The following is a 19,041-nucleotide window of genomic DNA, read 5'->3' on the forward strand; positions in this document are numbered from 1 at the left end:
GTTTTTCAGGAAAGATGGGAAACAGATGATCTTTGTACAGAGTCACAGGTTTATTTAGACTATTCGGCAGTAGAATGTTGTCTGAAATAATTTATAAATAAATGTGTTTTCAGTATTTTATTACTATTTTAATTTAAAGGCATATTTTTCAAATCTGTAGGAGATTCTTAAAGAGACTTACAGAATCTCCTTTATTACTCTTTACTGAGAGAACTTTATGCACAATTTATGCATTTGGTTTAGTTTTTGTAGTTAATAAACCCATTGTATGAATTGTGCATCAATAAAATGTGTTAATCTGGATTAACAATCTGAACTCCTGGTATGAAGGAGAACAGAAATGATGGCCTTCATCACTATGAAAGTTTCCCATCTCTGATTTATAGGAGCAAATATAACACACACAAATATTCATTATAAACAGCACAGAGATCCTCCTGTTTTTCTCTTTTCTATCTATTTATCTGTCTGTCTGTCTGTCTGTCTGTCTGCTTATCTCTCTCTCTCTTTCTCTCATAGAACAGTACCCCACTATCTGGAGTGTAATTGTCCATGTTGTCCAGCAGAGGGCGCTCACGACACCACCACTTCCCCCTCCTCTTGGCGCAGTAAACAACGCACATGTGACCTGGATCACGTGACCACTCGCTGTCCTGTGTATATCAGTGCTGTAGTGCACTAGTTAGGGCGCAGAGCTGCGGGATTTTAATACGGTGCGGTGGGACCGCTGGATGTAGTAGTGCGCAGGGGCCGCGATTTGGCATTCGGCCCGCGTCTGTAGTCTGTGAGAGCGTAGATCCGCTGTGATCGGGGGCAGAGGCGCGGTGCGGATCCACACAAAGCCGTGAGAGAGACACCGAAACTCAGAGAGGAAAATGGCGAGCGGGGGGGAGGCCGCGCGCCCGTACGTCCAATCCTCCTCCTCGTCCCAGTCCGCCGCTGGTCCGCTGGGGCTCGAGGCGCTGTTCCCGGCCGCGTGCTCGGAGCGCACTGACAGTCCTGAGCTCCTGCGGCTCCGGCGGCGGCTGCAGCGCTGGCTCGCGCCCCAAGAGCGCGCGCTCCTGTGCGCGCAGAGGCTCCTGGTGTGGGAGAGGCCCGTGCACAGCGCCGCGGCTGCGCTCGCGCTCAACACCGCCTTCTGGTAAGCGCGCGCGCGAGAGAGAGACAGACTAAACATGGCGCCGGAGGGCTTTTATTTTATTTATATATATATATATATATATGTGTGTGTAAATACGTATAACTAATATTTTATCTACATTTATCTGATTTATTTATTTAGCACACAAAATGTCCGTCGCCGATCAGTCACCAGTCTTTTAGCCCTCATGCTAACAGGTCAGGCGCCCAGCTGGAGCGCAGCCTCCCCATTCGGCTCGATCCCGAATCCTTTTCCGATGTAGTGCACTTTCTCCTCAGCGTATTAAGTTCCACAGTCTTGCGCACTACGTAGTGCATCCGTCGAGGGATCCAGCGCGCAATTCGGGACGCGGCCATATGTAAATGTATTCGCGTGCCCGTTGTTTTGGTGCAGAACTGCGCCACGGGCGCTCGCGCACAAACCAATAAATAAGTTTAATCCCGGTTAAAAATAAATAAATACAAATAGAAAGAAAATAATTTAACAAGTTTATTGTTGAATTAAAGGAAAACGAGCGAGATTTTATTCGTGTAGGCGTTTTTTTATGCCATATGGAACTGTGTGTGGTCTGTGTTATGACATTAAATAATGTTGTTATTATTATTATTATTATTATTATTATTATTGGAATAAAAAAGCACGAATTAAAAGATTTATTTGCATTTTATTAATTTTAACATGTCAGCAAGTATGTGAGGGTGGTGCAGGACAGTGTGACAGCAGTGAAGTGTGCAGTAGGAACGACTGACTGGTTTAAGGTGGAGGTTGGACTGCATCAAGGATCGGCTATGAGCCCTTTACTGTTTGCAGTGGTGATGAACAGTTTGAAGGACTAGGTCAGACAGGAGTCTCTGTGGACTATGATGTTTGTAGATGATATTGTGATTTGTGGTGAGAGTAGTGAGCAGGTTGAGAAGAGCCTGGAGAGGTGGAGGTACACGCTGGAGAGAAGGGGAATGAAAGTCAGTAGGAGTAAGACAGAGTACATGTGTGTGAATGAGAGGGAGGGCAGTGGAGTGATGCGGTTGCAGGGAGAAGAGCTGGAAAAGGTGGAGGAGTTCAGGTACCTGGGGTCAACAGTGCAGAGTAATCGAGAGTGTGTTAGAGAAGTGAAGAAAAGAGTGCAGGCAGGGTGGAGTGGGTGGAGAAGAGTGATGTGTGATAGAAGAGTATCTGTGAGAGTGAAAGGGAAAGTTTATAGGACTGTGGTGAGACCTGAGATGTTGTATGTATTAGAGACAGTGGCATTGAGTAAAAGACAGGAGGTGGAGCTGGAGGTAGCAGAGCTGAAGATGTTGAGATGTTTGTTGGAGATGACGACGATGGACAGGATTAGATACGAGTTTATTAGAGGGCCAGCGCATGTAGGACGTTTTGGAGACAAGGTGAGGGAGGTGAGATTGAGATGGTTTGGACATGTGCAGAGAGGAGGGACATGGGGTATATCAGTAGGAGAATGTTGAGGATGGAGACACCAGGAAGGAGGAAAAGAGGAAGATCAAGGAGGAGGTTTATGGATGCGGTGAGGGAAGACATGCAGGTAGTTGGTGTGAAAGAGGCAGATGTCTCTATTGGCTTGGGTGAGCCACGCCCCTTTATGACCACTGGATGTATGCGTCATGTGAGAGGGAAATAAAATTCTGTACAAAATGGATCTGTATTGTTTTTTCCTTCAGGTTGTTGTCGTCTACTACGTTGCGTCCTCTGTTCCTCGTAGGAGTGTCTCTACTCGCCTTCTCCCTGTTGGATCGATGGAAGGACAAGCGTCCTCAGATCACTCCTCCTCACGCAGCGCTCCAGGCAGAGGCTTCCGGGATGGAACGGTACGAACGCTGAATTATTAATAGTCACGTAATCGTGTATTGGATTACGACCAGCACGTCCCCACACCTTGAAAGTAATCGGTATGATTAGATATCGATTTGTGTCGCGTTCTCACGCTACACCCTGATGAAGTTTTCACGCTCATGTTCAGGAGGTGTTACGTTTTATTCGTAATTCCACGTGTAAACCACGGAAAAGAAACCCAACATTATTTTTTATCTTCTCCGTTGGTTTTTTGTGTTTCTCCAGAGAGAGCATGAGCGTCCACCCGAGGCTGCTGAGCGTCGCCGAGCTGAGCCACCACCTCGCCGAGAGCTACCTGACCTGCAGCCTGTACGTCCAGGAGATGCTCCAGTACAAACGCCAGAATCACGGCAAGGTGACGAAACAGCAAAGCATGCACAACGTCGACGCCCAAACCGAGGGCAAGATTTCCATAAATAGTTGATGAACATGTGCCAAAATAAACGATTAAATCCAAATAAAAGCCCTGGAGAGACACGAAACACACCAGTAACACTTATAGACTCACAATAACACAATCATCGCTTGTGTGTTTCTTTACACTTTAAGACTTTAAAGATGAGTGGCTTTTACCTATGATGTGTAAAACGTGTGTGTGTGTGTGTGTGTGTGTGTGTGTGTGTGTGTCAGTTCTGTGTGATGACGTGCTCTGGATGTCTGCTGCTGGCCGTGGTCGGACACTACATACCGGGCGTCATGATCTCCTACATCGTCTGTGAGTAAACCCACTTTATTTTAATCTTTTTAAAATATAAACATGATCAAAGTCGTACCTTGGGATCACCTACATCAGAACCTGACTTTGGAGACTGAATATGGAATATGATGCTCAGAAAAGGACGACTACCAATCCTATGGTCAGGTGTCCACGGAGTGTAACTTTATAACGTATAAGACCATTAAATCTGAGTTATTCAGCTGATGTTTGAATATTTTGAGGAACATCTGAAGGAATTTGAGTAAATCTGGAGCACATTTGTGTTCTAATGATTTATTTGCCCAATTTATACTTTTTTTCCCCCATAATATTTTAATGTATGAGATTTTGGATTTATTCTAATTCGTGATTTAATATAAAAATGTAATTTGAATCTGTGTGTGTGTGTGTGTGTGTGTGTGTGTGTGTGTGTGTGTGTGTGTAGTGCTAAGCGTCTTGCTCTGGCCTCTGGTTGTGTACCATGAGCTGATCCAGAAGATGTACACGGGTTTGGAGCCCATCCTGATGAAGCTGGACTACAGCATGAAGGGAGACACGCAGCACCGCAAACACGACAAGAGAAGTGAGCCGGTTCGCCCTCGTGATGGCGTCTCGCACGGGACCGTCATTCAGATCTATACACGTGTCAACCACACCCTGTGGTGCACGTAAAGGTCTTAAGAAACCAATGTAGCACATCCATCTAGTGTAGTACCAGCAGCACCAGATGGTCCTGGGTGGATATGAAATAATGTGTGGAAGCTGGAATAATCTGAGATCTGATAAAGACCGTACAGACTTGTTGTAGCCTGCAGGTTCTTTTCTACTGGCTGTTTGAATCCTTGTATCAAACTTATTTCAATCGTGTGTGTGTGTGTGTGTGTGTGTGTGTGTACACAGAGGTGAAGAAGGAGCAGGAAGAAGGAGATGAGCCGAGGGCAGAGACGGAAAGTGAGAGCGAGGAGGAGCTCTCCTGCTTCGCCCCCACTGTGAGCTGGCTATTACTTATAGATCTAGTGTTTCACTCTTTCACGTTTCTCACGTTCTAATTCTTCTTTTTCTCAGGTGGATGTGAAGACCACGGCGTTGGCAATGGCCATCACGGACTCTGAGCTCTCCGACGAGGAAGCGTCCATCCTCGAAAGCGGGGGATTCTCGGTGTCGAGAGCCACCACGCCACAACTCACGGACGTTTCAGAAGGTACGTTTTAGTCACGTCTCGCTTTTTCCTGCCTCGATCAGTGGAGGCCAACTGAGATGAAACCAGCAGGTACGCATCAACACTGGACTTTTATTTACATGTCCTCTGGATCACGACACACGTTTTCTGCATATCATTTCCCTGCAAAACGCTTTCAGGCGTGGCGAAAAGGAGGCACGTGGACGAGAAACCTGAGCTGATTTTATCAACCAGGAAACACGTTCCTTTGCCCTCATAGCCGTGATCGCTGGTGTTCTGCGTTTATGGAAGGAGTCTCCAGTATAGGGTTCCTGTGTTGCTCTGAAGTGAATAATAAATGAAAAGTCTAATATAAAAATCAAAAGAAAACCCTAAGATGCTAAACCATGAGCACTTAGCATGATTATTTATTGTGCATTTATTTATTTTTAAATATTTGCACGCTAATTTTTTTAATCTATCACTAATACTTGATCGTAAAATCTGAAGATTTGCTGTATTTATTATATATATATATATATATATATATATATATATATATATATATATATATATATATATATATATATATATATATACACACACTGAACTGGTGGATTTTTAATCAAATTTAAAGGGCACCATTTGTGTTCTTAGGCCACGCCCACTTCTATCACAGCTCTACCGCTCATGCGTATGCTATAGTAAAGGTGTATAGTTCACTGAGTCAGATTGTCCGTATGCCACAGATTTGGACCAGCAGAGCGTGCACAGCGAACCTGAGGAAAGCTTCTCGAAGGATCTCCCAGAATTCCCCTCGGTGGAGGAGTTCCCCTCCGTCGAACACGGACTGTTTCACTTTCCTCTGGGTGGCCAAGAGGAGTCTCAGAGCCCGGCCAGTTTGCTGATCCAGCACCTTGCCTCTCCGCTGCACTTCGTCAACACGCACTTCAACGGACAAGGACAAGGCCGCGGTGCGCAGAGCGACCCGGGGGTGTCCCCTCGCACCCTGGAGGCCCTCAGCGAGGAGATCGTGAGCACCGCCATCTCCACCGTGGTGCAGAACACCCTCTCGGCCCTGCTCAGCTCCTCGGAGAAAGCCGAGGCGCCCGGGGTCGCCGAGTTCCTCCCTTCTGAGACGCCGCCGTGTCCTACAGAGTCACCCCTCGAGGAAGCGGACCGAACCGGCGAGGACACGACGCAAGTTCCCCCAGAGGACGAGGACTTCGAGCTTCTGGACCAAAGCGAACTGGAGCACATGGACGAAGGGCTCGGGTTAGGGTTGGAAGGACAGGCGGCAGACGCGGCGTCTAGCGACCAGCACACGCGCGAATCCTAGCCTGTTCCGTTTCCACGTACCGAACTGCCCCGTTTATTTATAGTGTAGATACGTTCCACACGTCGCAGGCTCCCTGTAATCAGACGCGCCGACAGATTTCACGGTCTGGAATTAGATTTTCGTGTGCAAAACAAGAACCCTGAGCGACAGGAGGTTTTGTCACCCCTTATAGAAATATATGGATGATCGTGAGGCTCAGTGCTTTCAGGAAGAATATATTCCTTACAGGTGTCACGTGAGGGGAAATAAACAATTCAATTTAAACGTTGGGCCGATTTCTCGCCGTCGTCGCTCATAGCGGAAGGTATTTTAATCGCAGAGTTTCGAGTCGAGAGGAAAGACGAGTTTTAGTCGAAAGAGAACGATGCGGCAGCGCTTTAGTCTTGCTCCAGCTTTCACTTTATTTTGGAAAGATCACGCTTATACTTTACTACGTAGCTGAGCCCGATACGAGTCTCACGTTCACCCAGCTGTACTTTTCTCACCCAAAGTGTAACAAAAGAAGCGGTGGCGTTTTCCTTTCAAGCGTCAGGGTTACAGATGTAATGTGACCAATTTATACATTTTACTGAACCTCTGGTGTGAAAAAAACTATTTAAAAAAAAAAAAAAAAAAAAAGGCACCAGACTCGCTTACACACGTGACAAAAAAAACATCTCAACACGTATCCGGGTGGAGTTCCTCTCGAACTCGATATAAAAATACCTCTTCATTATGATATCCTGCTTACTGAAACGAGTCTTTTTGAGGAAAAAAATCTCTTTCTTTTCAGACTCGCATTACGCTTTAAAGAAAAGGTTTTCGTCTCTGCGATGATGAAGATGGTGAAATCGACACCAGGCAGGATTTTCTCCGAACCTGTAGATCGTATACTTTTTCAGTTCTTGAGAAATCCTCAAAAAAATCGAAATATATATATAAAAAGCAGGTCGTAACCCCTCGTGAGCATTAAACATTTATACTGCTGTATAAAAAAAGCAGCATAACGACGTTTTATTAGCGTAGATTCACAGATCCGTACCCGAGAGACCTCAGCACTTAAAGATGATACTAGTGTAACATAAAAAGAGATGTTTTATCGTTCGGTTGATTATATTAATATATACATACATATACATACACACACATATATAAAATAAATAAATGATATATAGAGTGTGTTTGTCTGTCTTCATTGGGTCTAGGGGAAATGTTTATTTCTTGATGTAATACTGTACTGATGTATGCCTTGCTCAGTTTGCATTATTTGATTTCTGCAGGATGTTGTGTTCTATTAAAAACCAGTTTTGGCATCTTGCACCGTTCTCGTTTCTGTTTCCTGAGTCAAGTGGGCACCTGGTTTCATTTTTTTATTTATTCATTTTATTTATTTATTTTTAAAAAGGGCCGTAAAAGAGTACAATTTCAACTGAAGGCACTTTGTTAGGATCCAAGGTATAAAAAAAAAAAAGCACTTCCTGTGTATCCGCTGTGCATCACAAGTGTTGAATGTTTAGGAATCGCCGTTTGCTCGTTGTGTTGTTTTTTTTATTATTATTATTTATTTAGATATTATACGGTACGTACAGTAACATTTGCACTAGGCTGCCACTAGAGGGCGTGGACAACTTTTAAGTCATGTATCATGTTGTAGTGGGGTGTCCAGGATTTTAAAATTGAAATAAAACAGGAGACAAATAAGGAATTTTCTTAAGAATTCTAAAAATTATACACTATATGGCCAGAAGCCTGACTTTTTTTCCCCCAGATTTGTATATGAGCCTTTGGATGTCTTCAGGAGCATTCAATTTTACCTTAACTTGAACTAGGAGACCCAAACCTGCTCCAGCATGACAATGTCCCTCCATAAATATCTGCTTTCTATTGGTTGGAATAGAAGATCTCCTGCTATAGAGCTCCAACCCTATTAAGCTGACTGCACCCCAGGAACCTCCTCACCTTCTCCATCAGTACCTGACTTCACTAACACCCTTGTTGCTGAATGAATCTCCACAAAATCTAGTGGAACATCTTCCCAGAAGAGTGGAGCTTATTAGAACAAAGGAAGAAAGTTTGGACACACCTTCTCATTCAAAGAGTTTTCTTTATTTTCATGACTATGAAAATTGTAGAGTCACACTGAAGGCATCAAGGGCTATTTGACCAAGAAGGAGAGTGATGAGGTGCTGCGCCAGATGACCTGGCCTCCACAGTCACCGGACCTGAACCCAATCGAGATGGTTTAGGGGTGAGCTGGACCGCAGAGTGAAGGCAAAAGGGCCAACAAGTGCCAAGCATCTCTCGGGGAACTCCTTCAAGACTGTTGGAAGACCATTTCAGGTGACTACCTCTTGAAGCTCATCAAGAGAATGCCAATAGTGTGCAAAGCAATAATCAAAGCAAAAGGTTTCACACTTTTTTGTTATGTATATAATTCCATATATAATTCCACATGTGTTAATTCATAGTTTTGATGCCTTCAGTGTGACTCTACAATTTTCATAGTCATGAAAATAAAAAAAACTCTTTGAATGAGAAGGTGTGTCCAAACCTTTGGTCTGTACTGTATGGAAAAAGGTTTGTGGGTTTATTGATTGGAAATCGACAACACTTTCAAATTATTTGAAGAAATCTATTAATTCTGCGTTGTCGAATTCTGTTTAACATTAAAGAAGGAGTCTCCAGTCCAACCTGTTGAAAGTTTTCCAGCATTACCTTCATTTTCTGGATTCTCTGGACAGTTTTTTGTCAGAAACTTGTTTATAGCTGTTGTGTGCGGTGTACGCGATAACAGGAGCTAACATGCCTTTTCAGGTAGGTGTTTCACAGCATGAAATGTAACCAGAATTGTATAAACTGATAAATTATTGAGGTGTTTGCAAACATTTGAATAAGGTTTTCGAATACTTCATAACCTTTGAACAAAAACTAAGCAGCGATAATAAACTGAGCTCTAATTGGCTGTTGATCAGCCAATCACAGTGTTTCCCATCATGGTTTCTAGTATTGATATATATAGAAAAAGATTTTACTTGTGATATTTTTCACTGAAATTCTGCGCATATCCAAGCTTGTTAGGGTTAGAGCGCTGGGTCAGCCATGATACAGCACCCCTGAACCAAGAGGGGTCAGGGCCTTGCACAAGGGCCCAACAGTGGTAGCTTGGCAGTGCAGGGCTTTACCTTCTGACCAGTAACCCAGAGGCATAACCACTGAGCTACCACTTCTCCTTTTCAATAAAGCCCTTTCAAACAACTCAATACACTGTGTGTTCGATGTAAGAAGAACCGGCGACAGAAATATTTTTTACAACGAAGCACCCATTACTCCTCTGTTTTATTGTAATGCTCCTTTGAGAGATTAGGATGAACACTTACTAAGACTTCAGAGATGATTTCTTGCACCTTTTCTTCCTTATTTTGTCTGCACTGCTTTTCTCCTAAAAGCAATAACGAGAGTTATTAGCTATTACCTAGTTTCTTGCTCAATCGTATTCATTCCTAACTCGCTTGTTATCTGCTCACCGCTCTAATCTCACTGACAGCAGCTTCCAGTTCCTTACGCAGCTCCTCGGTGATGGTGACGTCTGAACACACTGACCACTCGCCCTTCTGGAAGGTCACGGGAACGCAGAAAACGAGGCCAGCAGGAATATTGAATTGGCCTAGGACGCAGAAAAAAAGCATAAATGCGTCTGTCCTGAGGATGGCTGAAGAGTGCTGCAAAGCATTCACACTGGAAACTTCTTCCATAAACGTGATATATATTATTTAATAGGGGTGCCCACGTTTGACCTGATTGTATGGACTTACCTGTACTAGCTACACCCAGTGAGAAGATCTCCTGAGGAGAGGAATCGTTGATCCACGCGCTGAGCACTGTAATGATTGCTCTGCCGGCTGAAATAGCCGCGGGCTTGCTAGTTTTGAGAGAAATGGCGCTCCGACGCGAAGCGACCAGGCCTGGGAAGTCGTTCTTCAGCCATTTTCTGTCAAGAGAAACAGAAAGATTTTTACTATGATAACTAACAGGTAGAAGAATGGAGGGCACTTCTTCCGAGGCCATCTTTTTTGGAACAGGGCAGTGTAACACGGTCAGAGAAAAGCACAATTTGCCCTCTTTCACGTAACCAAACAAATGCTCACGATTGGCTAGTGTTGCTGTGATTGACAAGCCAGAGATCACCAGCAAATTTGCTCCAGTGGCAACTCTTGAATTTATAGTATCTGTAGGGTAATATTGGGGTAGGTAGCTTACTAGATGACAAACAAATCTGGTTTGTGTGTGTGCTATTTATGTTTGCCCCCAGACTGCCACCCCAGTACAGCCGTCTCGCCCCCCCATTCGGCTATGCCCCTGCATCAGGTCATCCTAGGCTGGAAAGAGCCAGATGTTTCCAAAGGTTTTTATGCATATTTTTGGTTTTATTCCTTACCTATCACAAACAGTGTCCAAGACATCCTTAAAGAATCCTTCAGGTCCCCAGATGGCACCTTTGTATCTAAAAATCTTAGCTCGCTGTAGGTCGATGTGGAAATGACCACTGATGTTTCCCCAAACGATGACATCAGTGATATCTGGGGTGGAGAAAGACGTTTTTAAGTATAGGTAGAAATAGTGTATGGAAAGATTCGATGTAGCCCCACCTCCTAATCTTACCCATTTCACCTTTAAGTCTACATTAGAATTGTTCTCACCACTGCTTTTTACTGACAGCTGCATGGCGAGCTGAGTCCTCGCTTCTCCCTCCAGCTGGGTTGCGATCGCCACGATGCGACGTGGATCCACCGAGGGTGCACTCTCGATCAGAAGGCTGCACTTCAGGTTGGTGTAGACGTTTCCTGCCACCAGCACTCGAACGTCCTTATGCGCATTGTCCTCGATCAGACTTCCGTACTGACCAAATCTTTTCACCACTTGGTTCAGATGCTCCGTGTCCTTGTCCGGTCCCCGGTCGTCCAGGAGGACGATAAGATCGGCTGACTGGAAGGCCCGCGTCAAGTCGGAGTGGACGGTGACGGCGTGAAGCTGTGGCAGAGCCATGTCCTCGAGTTCTATTTTAAGAGCTAATAAAGATTCTTCACTGGCATCTGTGTCCAAAAGGTGGAGGCTGACAGAGGAGACAGTGGTGAATATGCCGGATGTGAAGAGCAGTGGGACGAGGTGGTAGCAGATCGGGCTTAGAGCACTGCACAGATGCACAGTAATACAAATATCAAGATCTAATACATTTGTTTGGGGACAAGGTAAAAATAATTTGATAAAAATGACCCACGTTGCCACCCAGAGGATCGCAAAGAACGAGAAGGAAGAATAGGAGCTGTATTACTATATTTATACAGGGTGGGGCAAAAACATTTTGGAACTAGGAGTTGGAGGACCCTGGGGATTTGCCAATTGTTTGGAAATAGTGTGAGCTCCTTTAGAACCAGTTAGAGCGTCATGATTGTGTCCCGTCTGATAATTTGATAAAGAAACGGGTTAAGCCAGTCCCCAGGAGGTGTTTGAACGGCCCTCACAGCAGAGAATATTTCAGGGAGGTACGAGCTGCCATTGTGAGGAATCCTCGCTGCTCTGTTCCACAACACGCATCACCGATGTTTCTTTAAAATGACACACCCATGTTGTAATCCCTTGTGGACATTGTTACAATAAACACGAGAACGTAGCTATAAGGCAACGTAACCCCTTGAATTTAACCACCTGAATTTTCACCTGTTGATCCAGATGTGGCAGGATTGGTGGAGTTTCCGTCGGTTCTCTTCATCCTGCAGATACAGCTGTGTCGCCTGATGATTCTCGTCTGCGATGCTCAACATCAGCTCTGTGCTCATGTCTGACATAATACCATAGTAGCCCTGAGAAATGAATGGAGGGATGGATGGATCGATGGATGGATGTAAAAGAGATACATTGATTGATTGATTGATTGATTGATTGTGTGTAGACTGGGTTTTGAGGTGCTTTAATTAAACTGCCTGGCATTATTTCTGCTGAATAAAACCACCTTCTTTGACACCACAACCCTGGACTTGTTTTTTTTACCTTTTACTTGGCTTTTTTTTACTTTGTATAATAATTTCATGACAAAACATAAGAATAAATGTGGAAAAAGAGAAGCATGTAAAATAAAAAAGCATGTGATACTTATGAAACAGGTGAATGCGATAAATATTTTGTAGAGCTCTTGCAACGTTTTTGACAATACCTGCACGTGTTCGAGAAAATCACTGATTCCTCCGAGAAGCATGGCTTTTCCTCCACGCTCAGTCAGCTCCCTCCACACAATGGGACTGCTCTGGTGTTTCCAGCCGTTGGATGAACAAATGTCTTTAAGCCAGTCCTGATAGGAAAAAGAATTTCAGACCCCTCGTATATAGAGCATTTAATGAGACATTAGATTGTGAAAAGGTGATGGTAATGGGGTCTGGGGATGAGGTTTGGAAATGGAGATAAAGATTTGGGGATAGGAATGGGGTTTGAGGGTTTGGAGATGGGAATGGGGTTTGAGGGTTTGGGGATGGGAATGGGGTTTGAGGGTTTGGGGATGGGAATGGGGTTTGAGGGTTTGGAGACGGGAATGGGGTTTGAGGGTTTGGGGATGGGAATGGGGTTTGAGGGTTTGGGAATGGGAATGGGGTTTGAGGGTTTGGGAATGGAAATGGGGTTTGAGGGTTTGGGGATGGAATGGGGTTTGAGGGTTTGGGGAAGGAATGGGGTTTGAGGGTTTGGGGATGGGAATGGGGTTTGAGGGTTTGGGAATGGGAATGGGGTTTGAGGGTTTGGGGATGGAAATGGTGTTTGAGGGCTTGGGGATAGGAATGGGGTTTGAGGGATGGGAATGGGGTTTGAGGGTTTTGGGGATGGAAATGGTGTTTGAGGGCTTGGGGATAGGAATGGGGTTGAGGATTTGGGGATGGGTTTGTACCTCCCAGGCATTAGGCAGCATGCAGATCTTGTGAATGCGGAAATCTGGCAGAACGGTCTGCAGGAAATCTGCGAGAAGTTCGGCTTTGGCATAATGAGGACAATCTGCTTTTCCTGTCCAGAATAAAAGCAAGTTTAGAGTAAGGGAATTGAATAGAAGTATCCAAAATGGCTACCAAATAATACATAAACACAATACATAAATAGATATTATTAGTAATATTAATAATGAAATTATATAATTTTTTAATTATACTTTTTCAGCTTCTAATTTCGTTTCAAACTATCAATAAAACATATATACAATCCAAAAACCAATCCAAACCTGCTAGGACAAACAACGCCATGCCTCTAAGTGTACAACTGTTGCTAGGCAACCGCTGGTGTAACACTAAAAACCGATCGACTAGCAACATTTCCCCGTAGCTCTTTATCCTGTTAAAACGTGTCATCTAAAAAAAACAAGTAAATAAAAATAATCATAAATACACCCGTTGTCCTATATTATAACTTGTCATGTTACATTACTAACCTGTCGGTAAATATTGCTTTTTTCATTATCACCAGAACGTGAGGTCGGAACCCATTTCGGCTGCACTGCAAAATGGCGGCGGCCTAAACACCGCGCGCGCTACAAATCCCTCAGTGCTGAATACGTAGGCGCACTTTGCGATGCGCGGCTTGTACGGGTTACCTAGGGCACTCGAATATCTCGGAAAGGAGATTGGGACACATCCGGTGTACTCACGTGGTACACATGGAGCGGATAGTAAAGTGAAGGGTGAGTGCGTTGTGCTGAAATGAGATTTTTTTCTGCAGTTTTAAATGTTCATAGACAATAAAATGTATTTGTTTAAATAAAATAAAATGTGTTCCGGAATATATTATGTAGTTATTTCGACGGTGTGGTTTTTGGTTGCTTGGCTTGTCAGTAGGTCATGTTTTTCTAATGAAGGTGAATGAAGCAAGTGAAACAGGAATTGAATGAATAAATGTGTATGTATGTGTATGTATATATATATATATATATATATATATATATATATATATATATATATATAGTTTGTTTTTGTGACTAAAACGTTACAAAATATAATACATTTCCTCTCCATTCTCAGGTCCAGCTGTATTTAGATCATCTCATCATTATGAATGTGTTCCAAAGGTCAGGTGAGATGTTCCGGTTTGCTTCTATCTTGGGCAGATGTGCATCCCTTTCCCAGCCCAGGACGGCCTTTCGGCTCTACAGATCCACAGAGCGGAGCATTCTGCAGCGTCGGTGCCCTGCGGGGACGGTACGAGGCTCAGAGTTTGAGGGCGTTCGAGATTTCTGCCAACAAGAAACCCAGACTTTGAATTGGAAAGACCAGGAAGAGCGTCTGAGCCTGCGAGTTCCTGACACAACAGACCCACGGGCGACGTTTTACCAGGAGCTGAAGGAATCCCGGTCACCTTCGGACGTCCTGGATGTGGTGGAACGGTGCAATGTGGCGCACTGGTGCATCAGCAACAGCTTGACCCGGATGTGGCACACAACCAAGAAGATGTCGGATGAGCAAAGGCACTGGGAGCTCCGGCTCATGGCCGAGAACCAGACTTTTGAAAAGCTGTGCCACGGCGCCAGGATGAACGCGCCACGCATGCAAAGCCAAGACCTGGCGTTCACCCTGCTGGCCTTAGTCAAGCTCGGGGTCTCTCAGAGCAGCTACGTGGTGCAGACTATCCTCAGAGTCATCCAGGTTCGTTCGGAATCGCGTACAATTCGTCACTAAGTGCTGGGAATTGTCTACTAAAACACCACTTTTCTCGTACTTGTCTGGTTCCTCTGGAAGGTTGTGGGTTCACACTCCAGGAATTCACACGCCCAATCAAATGCTGAAATATCGGTCACTTGACGTGCTCAGTTTTTTATTTCTTTGAATAAACTGATTTGAGTTGTGATTGTGATCCGCAGGAACGCCTGAACGAGTTTGAAAACGAGAAGGCGCTCTCCGTCCTGGCCTCCTGCCTCTCGGAGATGGAAAGCAGCAAAAACTCTGACGCGCTTAAACAGGGCCTGAAGTACGTAATAATTCTAATAATTCGCCGCATGTTTTAATGGTTTGTAGGAACTAACGATTGCACCATGCAGTAAAATTGGCTGACTCGAGTCAAAAATAAGCCCCGCCTCTATTTCTTGATTCGTCCGTGCAAAGCAGATTAACAGCATTAATAATATTACGCACCTCCCGTTTAAGGCTTATCCTGGAGGAGAGGATTCCTGCCATCCAGAGCGTGATGCTGCTCCACAGCACCATGCGCCTGTTTGGGAAGGACGCCTCAGCGGCTCTGAAGCACAAGCTGGAGGTTGGTCGGTTTTTTAATCGAACCGTGTGGTTTAGTACGAGCATGAAACGTTCGTGTGATGTAGATCGTTTGTGCTTCTACAGAGGAAGGCTCTGTCTATGGTGGATCAGTTCACACTGCTGAACGTGCAGTACCTGCTGGACATGCTGGCCGTCATCCGGCTCAACTCCAAGCCGCTGCTGGATATCTGCGCTAAGAAGCTAAGCGGTAAGAGAGAGAGTCACGGCTACATCCCAGAGCAGTTCACTAGGATTTAGGTGCAGTGACTGGGCAGGTCGTTTCATGATCAGTATCACTACAGACGTCTGTTTGCTCTCGGTTCCAGTGAGCCGCAGTCCGGATGCTGAAGTATGGAACGGTTGCCATGTTTGTTCAGGATTCCTTTCACTTTTCCTGAATAAGTCTCAAAACTTCCCTGCTCTGGAACAACCACAAAACCTAATGGTTAAAGAGCTTCCACATACATGTTAGACTGTTTTTCCTTTTTTTTAAATGAGAATGTAATCAGGGTTGCCAGGTCTGCAGAGATTGGACTCCTGGATTCACATCTCCAACTGGCTGTTTAAGACTGTGCTCATGATATTTCACACTCTCAGGTGTTTTGATAATGGTTTTAATGGCTTGTAATTACACTCACGTTTTTTAACCCAAACGTTGACCTTTTGGAGCCTGGTTTCTCTCAAGGTTTCTTCTTCGTACCATCTAAGGGAGTTTTGTGACCCAGTTGCCCATCAGGGAAAAAACCCTCATTCATTTAAATAGCAGTGAATTTTGTTAATTAATTCTTATATTCTGTAAAGCTGCTTTGAGACACTGTTTATTGTTAAAAGCACCATAGAAATTAAAGTGAATGTCAATACTGATGCTAAGAATTGATCACTTATCGTTTTTCTCTCGTCCAGAGAACGTGCACAGCATTTCTTTCACCAGGCTGATGGTGACGCTGAAGTCCTGCAGCGATCTCCGCTATAGGAACCCGCATCTCTTTACGTCCGTCTCCGAGTACCTGGCCAGCACATTCCCCATGTGGAGCAACAAGCAGGTCAGATGTTCGTCCTACACTCGGGATGTGACGCACTCCCTCCCGACTCGTTTAATTGTTATCAATAATAATGACGATGACGTCCTCGTAGGTGCTGCTGTTACTCCTGGAGTTTAAGAGACTCGGTTTGGCCCGTGGCTCTGATGGACGCGTTTGCCGAGAGGATCATCCAGAAACCGGACAGTCTCACGCTGCGGGACCTGCGGCGTTCTGAAGTGCTACTCCTTCCTCAACCACCATTTGAAGGAAAACCAGCAGGCGTGAGTCTGAAACGTTCGCGGATTCTTTTCTGTATAAACGCCACAGAGAGCAGTGATCACCAGGGTCCAAGCACTTCTTCATGAACACTACTGTAGATAATAGTAGATATTAGGACACACATATAAGCTTCACACACACTGGCTACTTTCATGCATCTTATTCCCAGTGAGTGTGTCAATCATTAATCATGTGGTTGTCATAGAAACATGGAGGTTCCGAGTTCATGAAGAGATCTTAACGCCTGGTCCAGTCCCTGAGATATTAATCAGCATTCAGTGAGCATCACTCAGGTCATAGTTACTCAATAAACAACCAGTCTTTACAACTGTGGTGAGCAGAAAAGCATTCCTAGATGCATTGCTGAACCTTGAGGTGGATATTCTAGAATATACTAGAAGGTCTACTCCTAAAGCATAACCCACACTGCATCGTTTTCCAACAGTGAGAAAAAAAAAACATCTGATGATGATTTGTGTCTCTGATCAGTTTCTTAGAGAGCATGACACACGTTCTGAAGTCCTACCTCCCAAAGATGTCCAGCACAGACCTTCTGAGAGCCGTCAGCTACCTTTCCGTGTTGGGACACTTCCCTCAGGCTCCTCTGGAGAAGCTGCTCAGGAACGAGGTTCTGGAGGAACTGCTAAAAGAAGGTCAGGGCTTGAGTGGGTTAAAGTGTTTTCAGATGGTTTGAAGGCGAATAAAACATTTCTTTATTTATTTTTGTATGTAGAAGGTCCAGGTCAGGCACGACATGAACGTTTGCTGCGGACGCTGGATATGTGTTTACGCCTGGATCATCACCCTCTTCGCCCCTCCGTCTCATCCATCCCGCACCTCTGTCACTCCACGCCACAGAGTTATCCTGTGACCCCCGAACTCCTTGAGTGTCTGAAGAAGCTGTTGGGGGAAGACGCAGTGACCGACTCCGTCATCGAGCAGGGCTTCTACTTCATCGGTAAGACCGAGAAACAGTCAAGACGGCAGCCATATTGTTTTTGGACACCAATTTCTATTCTAATCGATCATTTTTTTTCCAGACTGTGTGGCCACACTGCCTCTGAAAACGAAAGAGGAGCAAAGCATGAGGTAACCGAGAACCTTCACAGTGGCCTGGACTGGATTGCATTATAACCAAAACTATAACCTCAATTCCAAAACATCATTGTGAATTTCACCATTTGAAAACATTTGGTGCATCATAAAGTGAAAAACACAACAAAGAAAACTCGGAACTGTAAAGCAGCTAGAATCCTGTATCCGACACATCTGGGAGAACATTCCTCTCCCAAAACCTCAGCATCTGGTCTCTAGAATATGAATTAAAGAGATTTGCAATTCTGTTTTTATTTACATTACACACAGCATCCCATCTTTATTTGGAATAGGTGTTGTATTAGTTTTACTAAAACTAATGAAAGTTTTGCTGCCACAGAACGGAGATCATAAATGTCATACTTTAACTATTGCCCTCACAGGATTGCGTTGCTCTGCGTCCCCCTGACCTCATTCTGCTATGGTACGACCCATCCCATCGGTGCCGTGGCTCTGAAGGTCCGCCACCTCGAGCTCCTGGGTTACAAACCAGTCCTGGTGTGTTTATATATATTTTTTAAAGCAAACTAAGAGGTGATTTATTTCCAGCTTATGTTCTGATCATGACATGATTTTTCCTTTATTCATACATACCTCGTTTTCTTTCTTCTCCTCAGGTGCCCGTGCAGGAGTTCGTCTCTCAGAGCGCTGAAGAAAAGACCGACCTGCTGAAGAAATTCATTTTTCCCAAAACTGAAACATACTCATGTGTCCGAGACTGTGAAGTGAAATAAATAAAAGTGGATCAGTGTTAATGTGTTGTCCTGAATATTCACTCAGTTCTTTTTCTTCTCTCGGCTGCTTCCGTTAGTCGTCACCACAGCGGATCATCATCCCGTCTCCATATCACTCTGTCCTCCAGATCTGCCTCTTTCAAACCACCCACATCCAGAAACCTCCACCTTGGCCTTCATCTTTTCTCCCAACTGCAGGCTCCATCCTCAGCATTCCTCTACTACTAATATACCCCTACTGTACCACTGATATACCCCTATTATACCCATATACCCTCGATATACACATATACCCCTGATATACCCTGATAACCCATATACCCCTATTATACCCCTGATATACCCATATACCCCCTATTATACCCACATACACCTCTTATACCCATTTATCCCTAATATACCCATATACCCCCTTTTATACCCATATACCCCATTGATAGCAACAGCTTCAGCAACACTGACTCAATGACAAACAA

The 19,041-nt window shown here is 44.5% G+C and overlaps 3 protein-coding genes across 4 annotated transcripts; 2 read left to right on the forward strand and 1 right to left on the reverse strand.

The window, feature by feature from the left end:
* The first annotated feature begins 305 nt into the window (after positions 1–305).
* Positions 306–7,481, forward strand: retreg2 (reticulophagy regulator family member 2). The gene is made up of 8 exons (XM_046837203.1): positions 306–1,141; positions 2,818–2,964; positions 3,215–3,344; positions 3,620–3,704; positions 4,132–4,269; positions 4,587–4,675; positions 4,752–4,887; positions 5,595–7,481. Exons 1-8 carry the CDS (start codon positions 876–878, stop codon positions 6,182–6,184), a joined length of 1,581 nt encoding a protein of 526 aa, XP_046693159.1. The 5' UTR covers positions 306–875; the 3' UTR covers positions 6,185–7,481.
* On the reverse strand, positions 3,338–13,870 carry mdh1b (malate dehydrogenase 1B, NAD (soluble)). Of its 2 annotated transcripts, XM_046837205.1 has the most exons (11): positions 13,623–13,870; positions 13,416–13,542; positions 13,092–13,204; positions 12,372–12,506; positions 11,879–12,021; positions 10,861–11,351; positions 10,599–10,740; positions 9,976–10,151; positions 9,688–9,827; positions 9,541–9,602; positions 3,338–3,455 (listed from the first exon to the last, which is right to left on the reverse strand). In XM_046837205.1, coding segments are annotated over exons 2-11 (1,530 nt in total). In that variant the 5' UTR covers positions 13,623–13,870; the 3' UTR covers positions 3,338–3,454. The 2 variants fall into 2 exon arrangements, with proteins under 2 accessions (XP_046693161.1, XP_046693160.1); XM_046837204.1 differs by lacking the exon at positions 3,338–3,455 and having other exon boundaries at positions 9,482–9,602.
* A 20-nt stretch (positions 13,871–13,890) lies between these two features.
* fastkd2 (FAST kinase domains 2) lies at positions 13,891–18,586 on the forward strand. The gene is given in 14 exon segments (XM_046837201.1): positions 13,891–14,045; positions 14,209–14,829; positions 15,045–15,151; positions 15,328–15,436; positions 15,520–15,643; positions 16,339–16,478; positions 16,570–16,607; positions 16,609–16,683; positions 16,685–16,738; positions 17,226–17,389; positions 17,470–17,694; positions 17,777–17,825; positions 18,215–18,329; positions 18,449–18,586. Coding segments are annotated over 14 exon segments (1,944 nt in total). The 5' UTR covers positions 13,891–14,039; the 3' UTR covers positions 18,566–18,586.
* The last annotated feature ends 455 nt before the right edge of the window (positions 18,587–19,041 follow it).

Source organism: Silurus meridionalis, chromosome 24 (assembly GCF_014805685.1).
Source record: "Silurus meridionalis isolate SWU-2019-XX chromosome 24, ASM1480568v1, whole genome shotgun sequence".
In the NCBI taxonomy this organism is placed as follows: domain Eukaryota; kingdom Metazoa; phylum Chordata; class Actinopteri; order Siluriformes; family Siluridae; genus Silurus; species Silurus meridionalis.

Bases quoted from the DNA above. Each gene is read 5' to 3' on its own strand.
- retreg2 (XM_046837203.1), top strand. From the start codon at position 876: ATGGCGAGCGGGGGGGAGGCCGCGCGCCCGTACGTCCAATCCTCCTCC. The intron at 3,345-3,619 runs GTGACGAAACAG...TGTGTGTGTCAG, and splicing joins AACGCCAGAATCACGGCAAG to TTCTGTGTGATGACGTGCTC. The intron at 3,705-4,131 runs GTGAGTAAACCC...GTGTGTGTGTAG, and splicing joins CATGATCTCCTACATCGTCT to TGCTAAGCGTCTTGCTCTGG.
- mdh1b (XM_046837205.1), bottom strand. From the start codon at position 13,542: ATGACACGTTTTAACAGGATAAAGAGCTACGGGGAAATGTTGCTAGTC. The intron at 12,507-13,091 runs GTACAAACCCAT...TTTTCCTATCAG, and splicing joins TGCTGCCTAATGCCTGGGAG to GACTGGCTTAAAGACATTTG. The intron at 9,828-9,975 runs GTAAGTCCATAC...TCTGCGTCCTAG, and splicing joins ACTGGGTGTAGCTAGTACAG to GCCAATTCAATATTCCTGCT.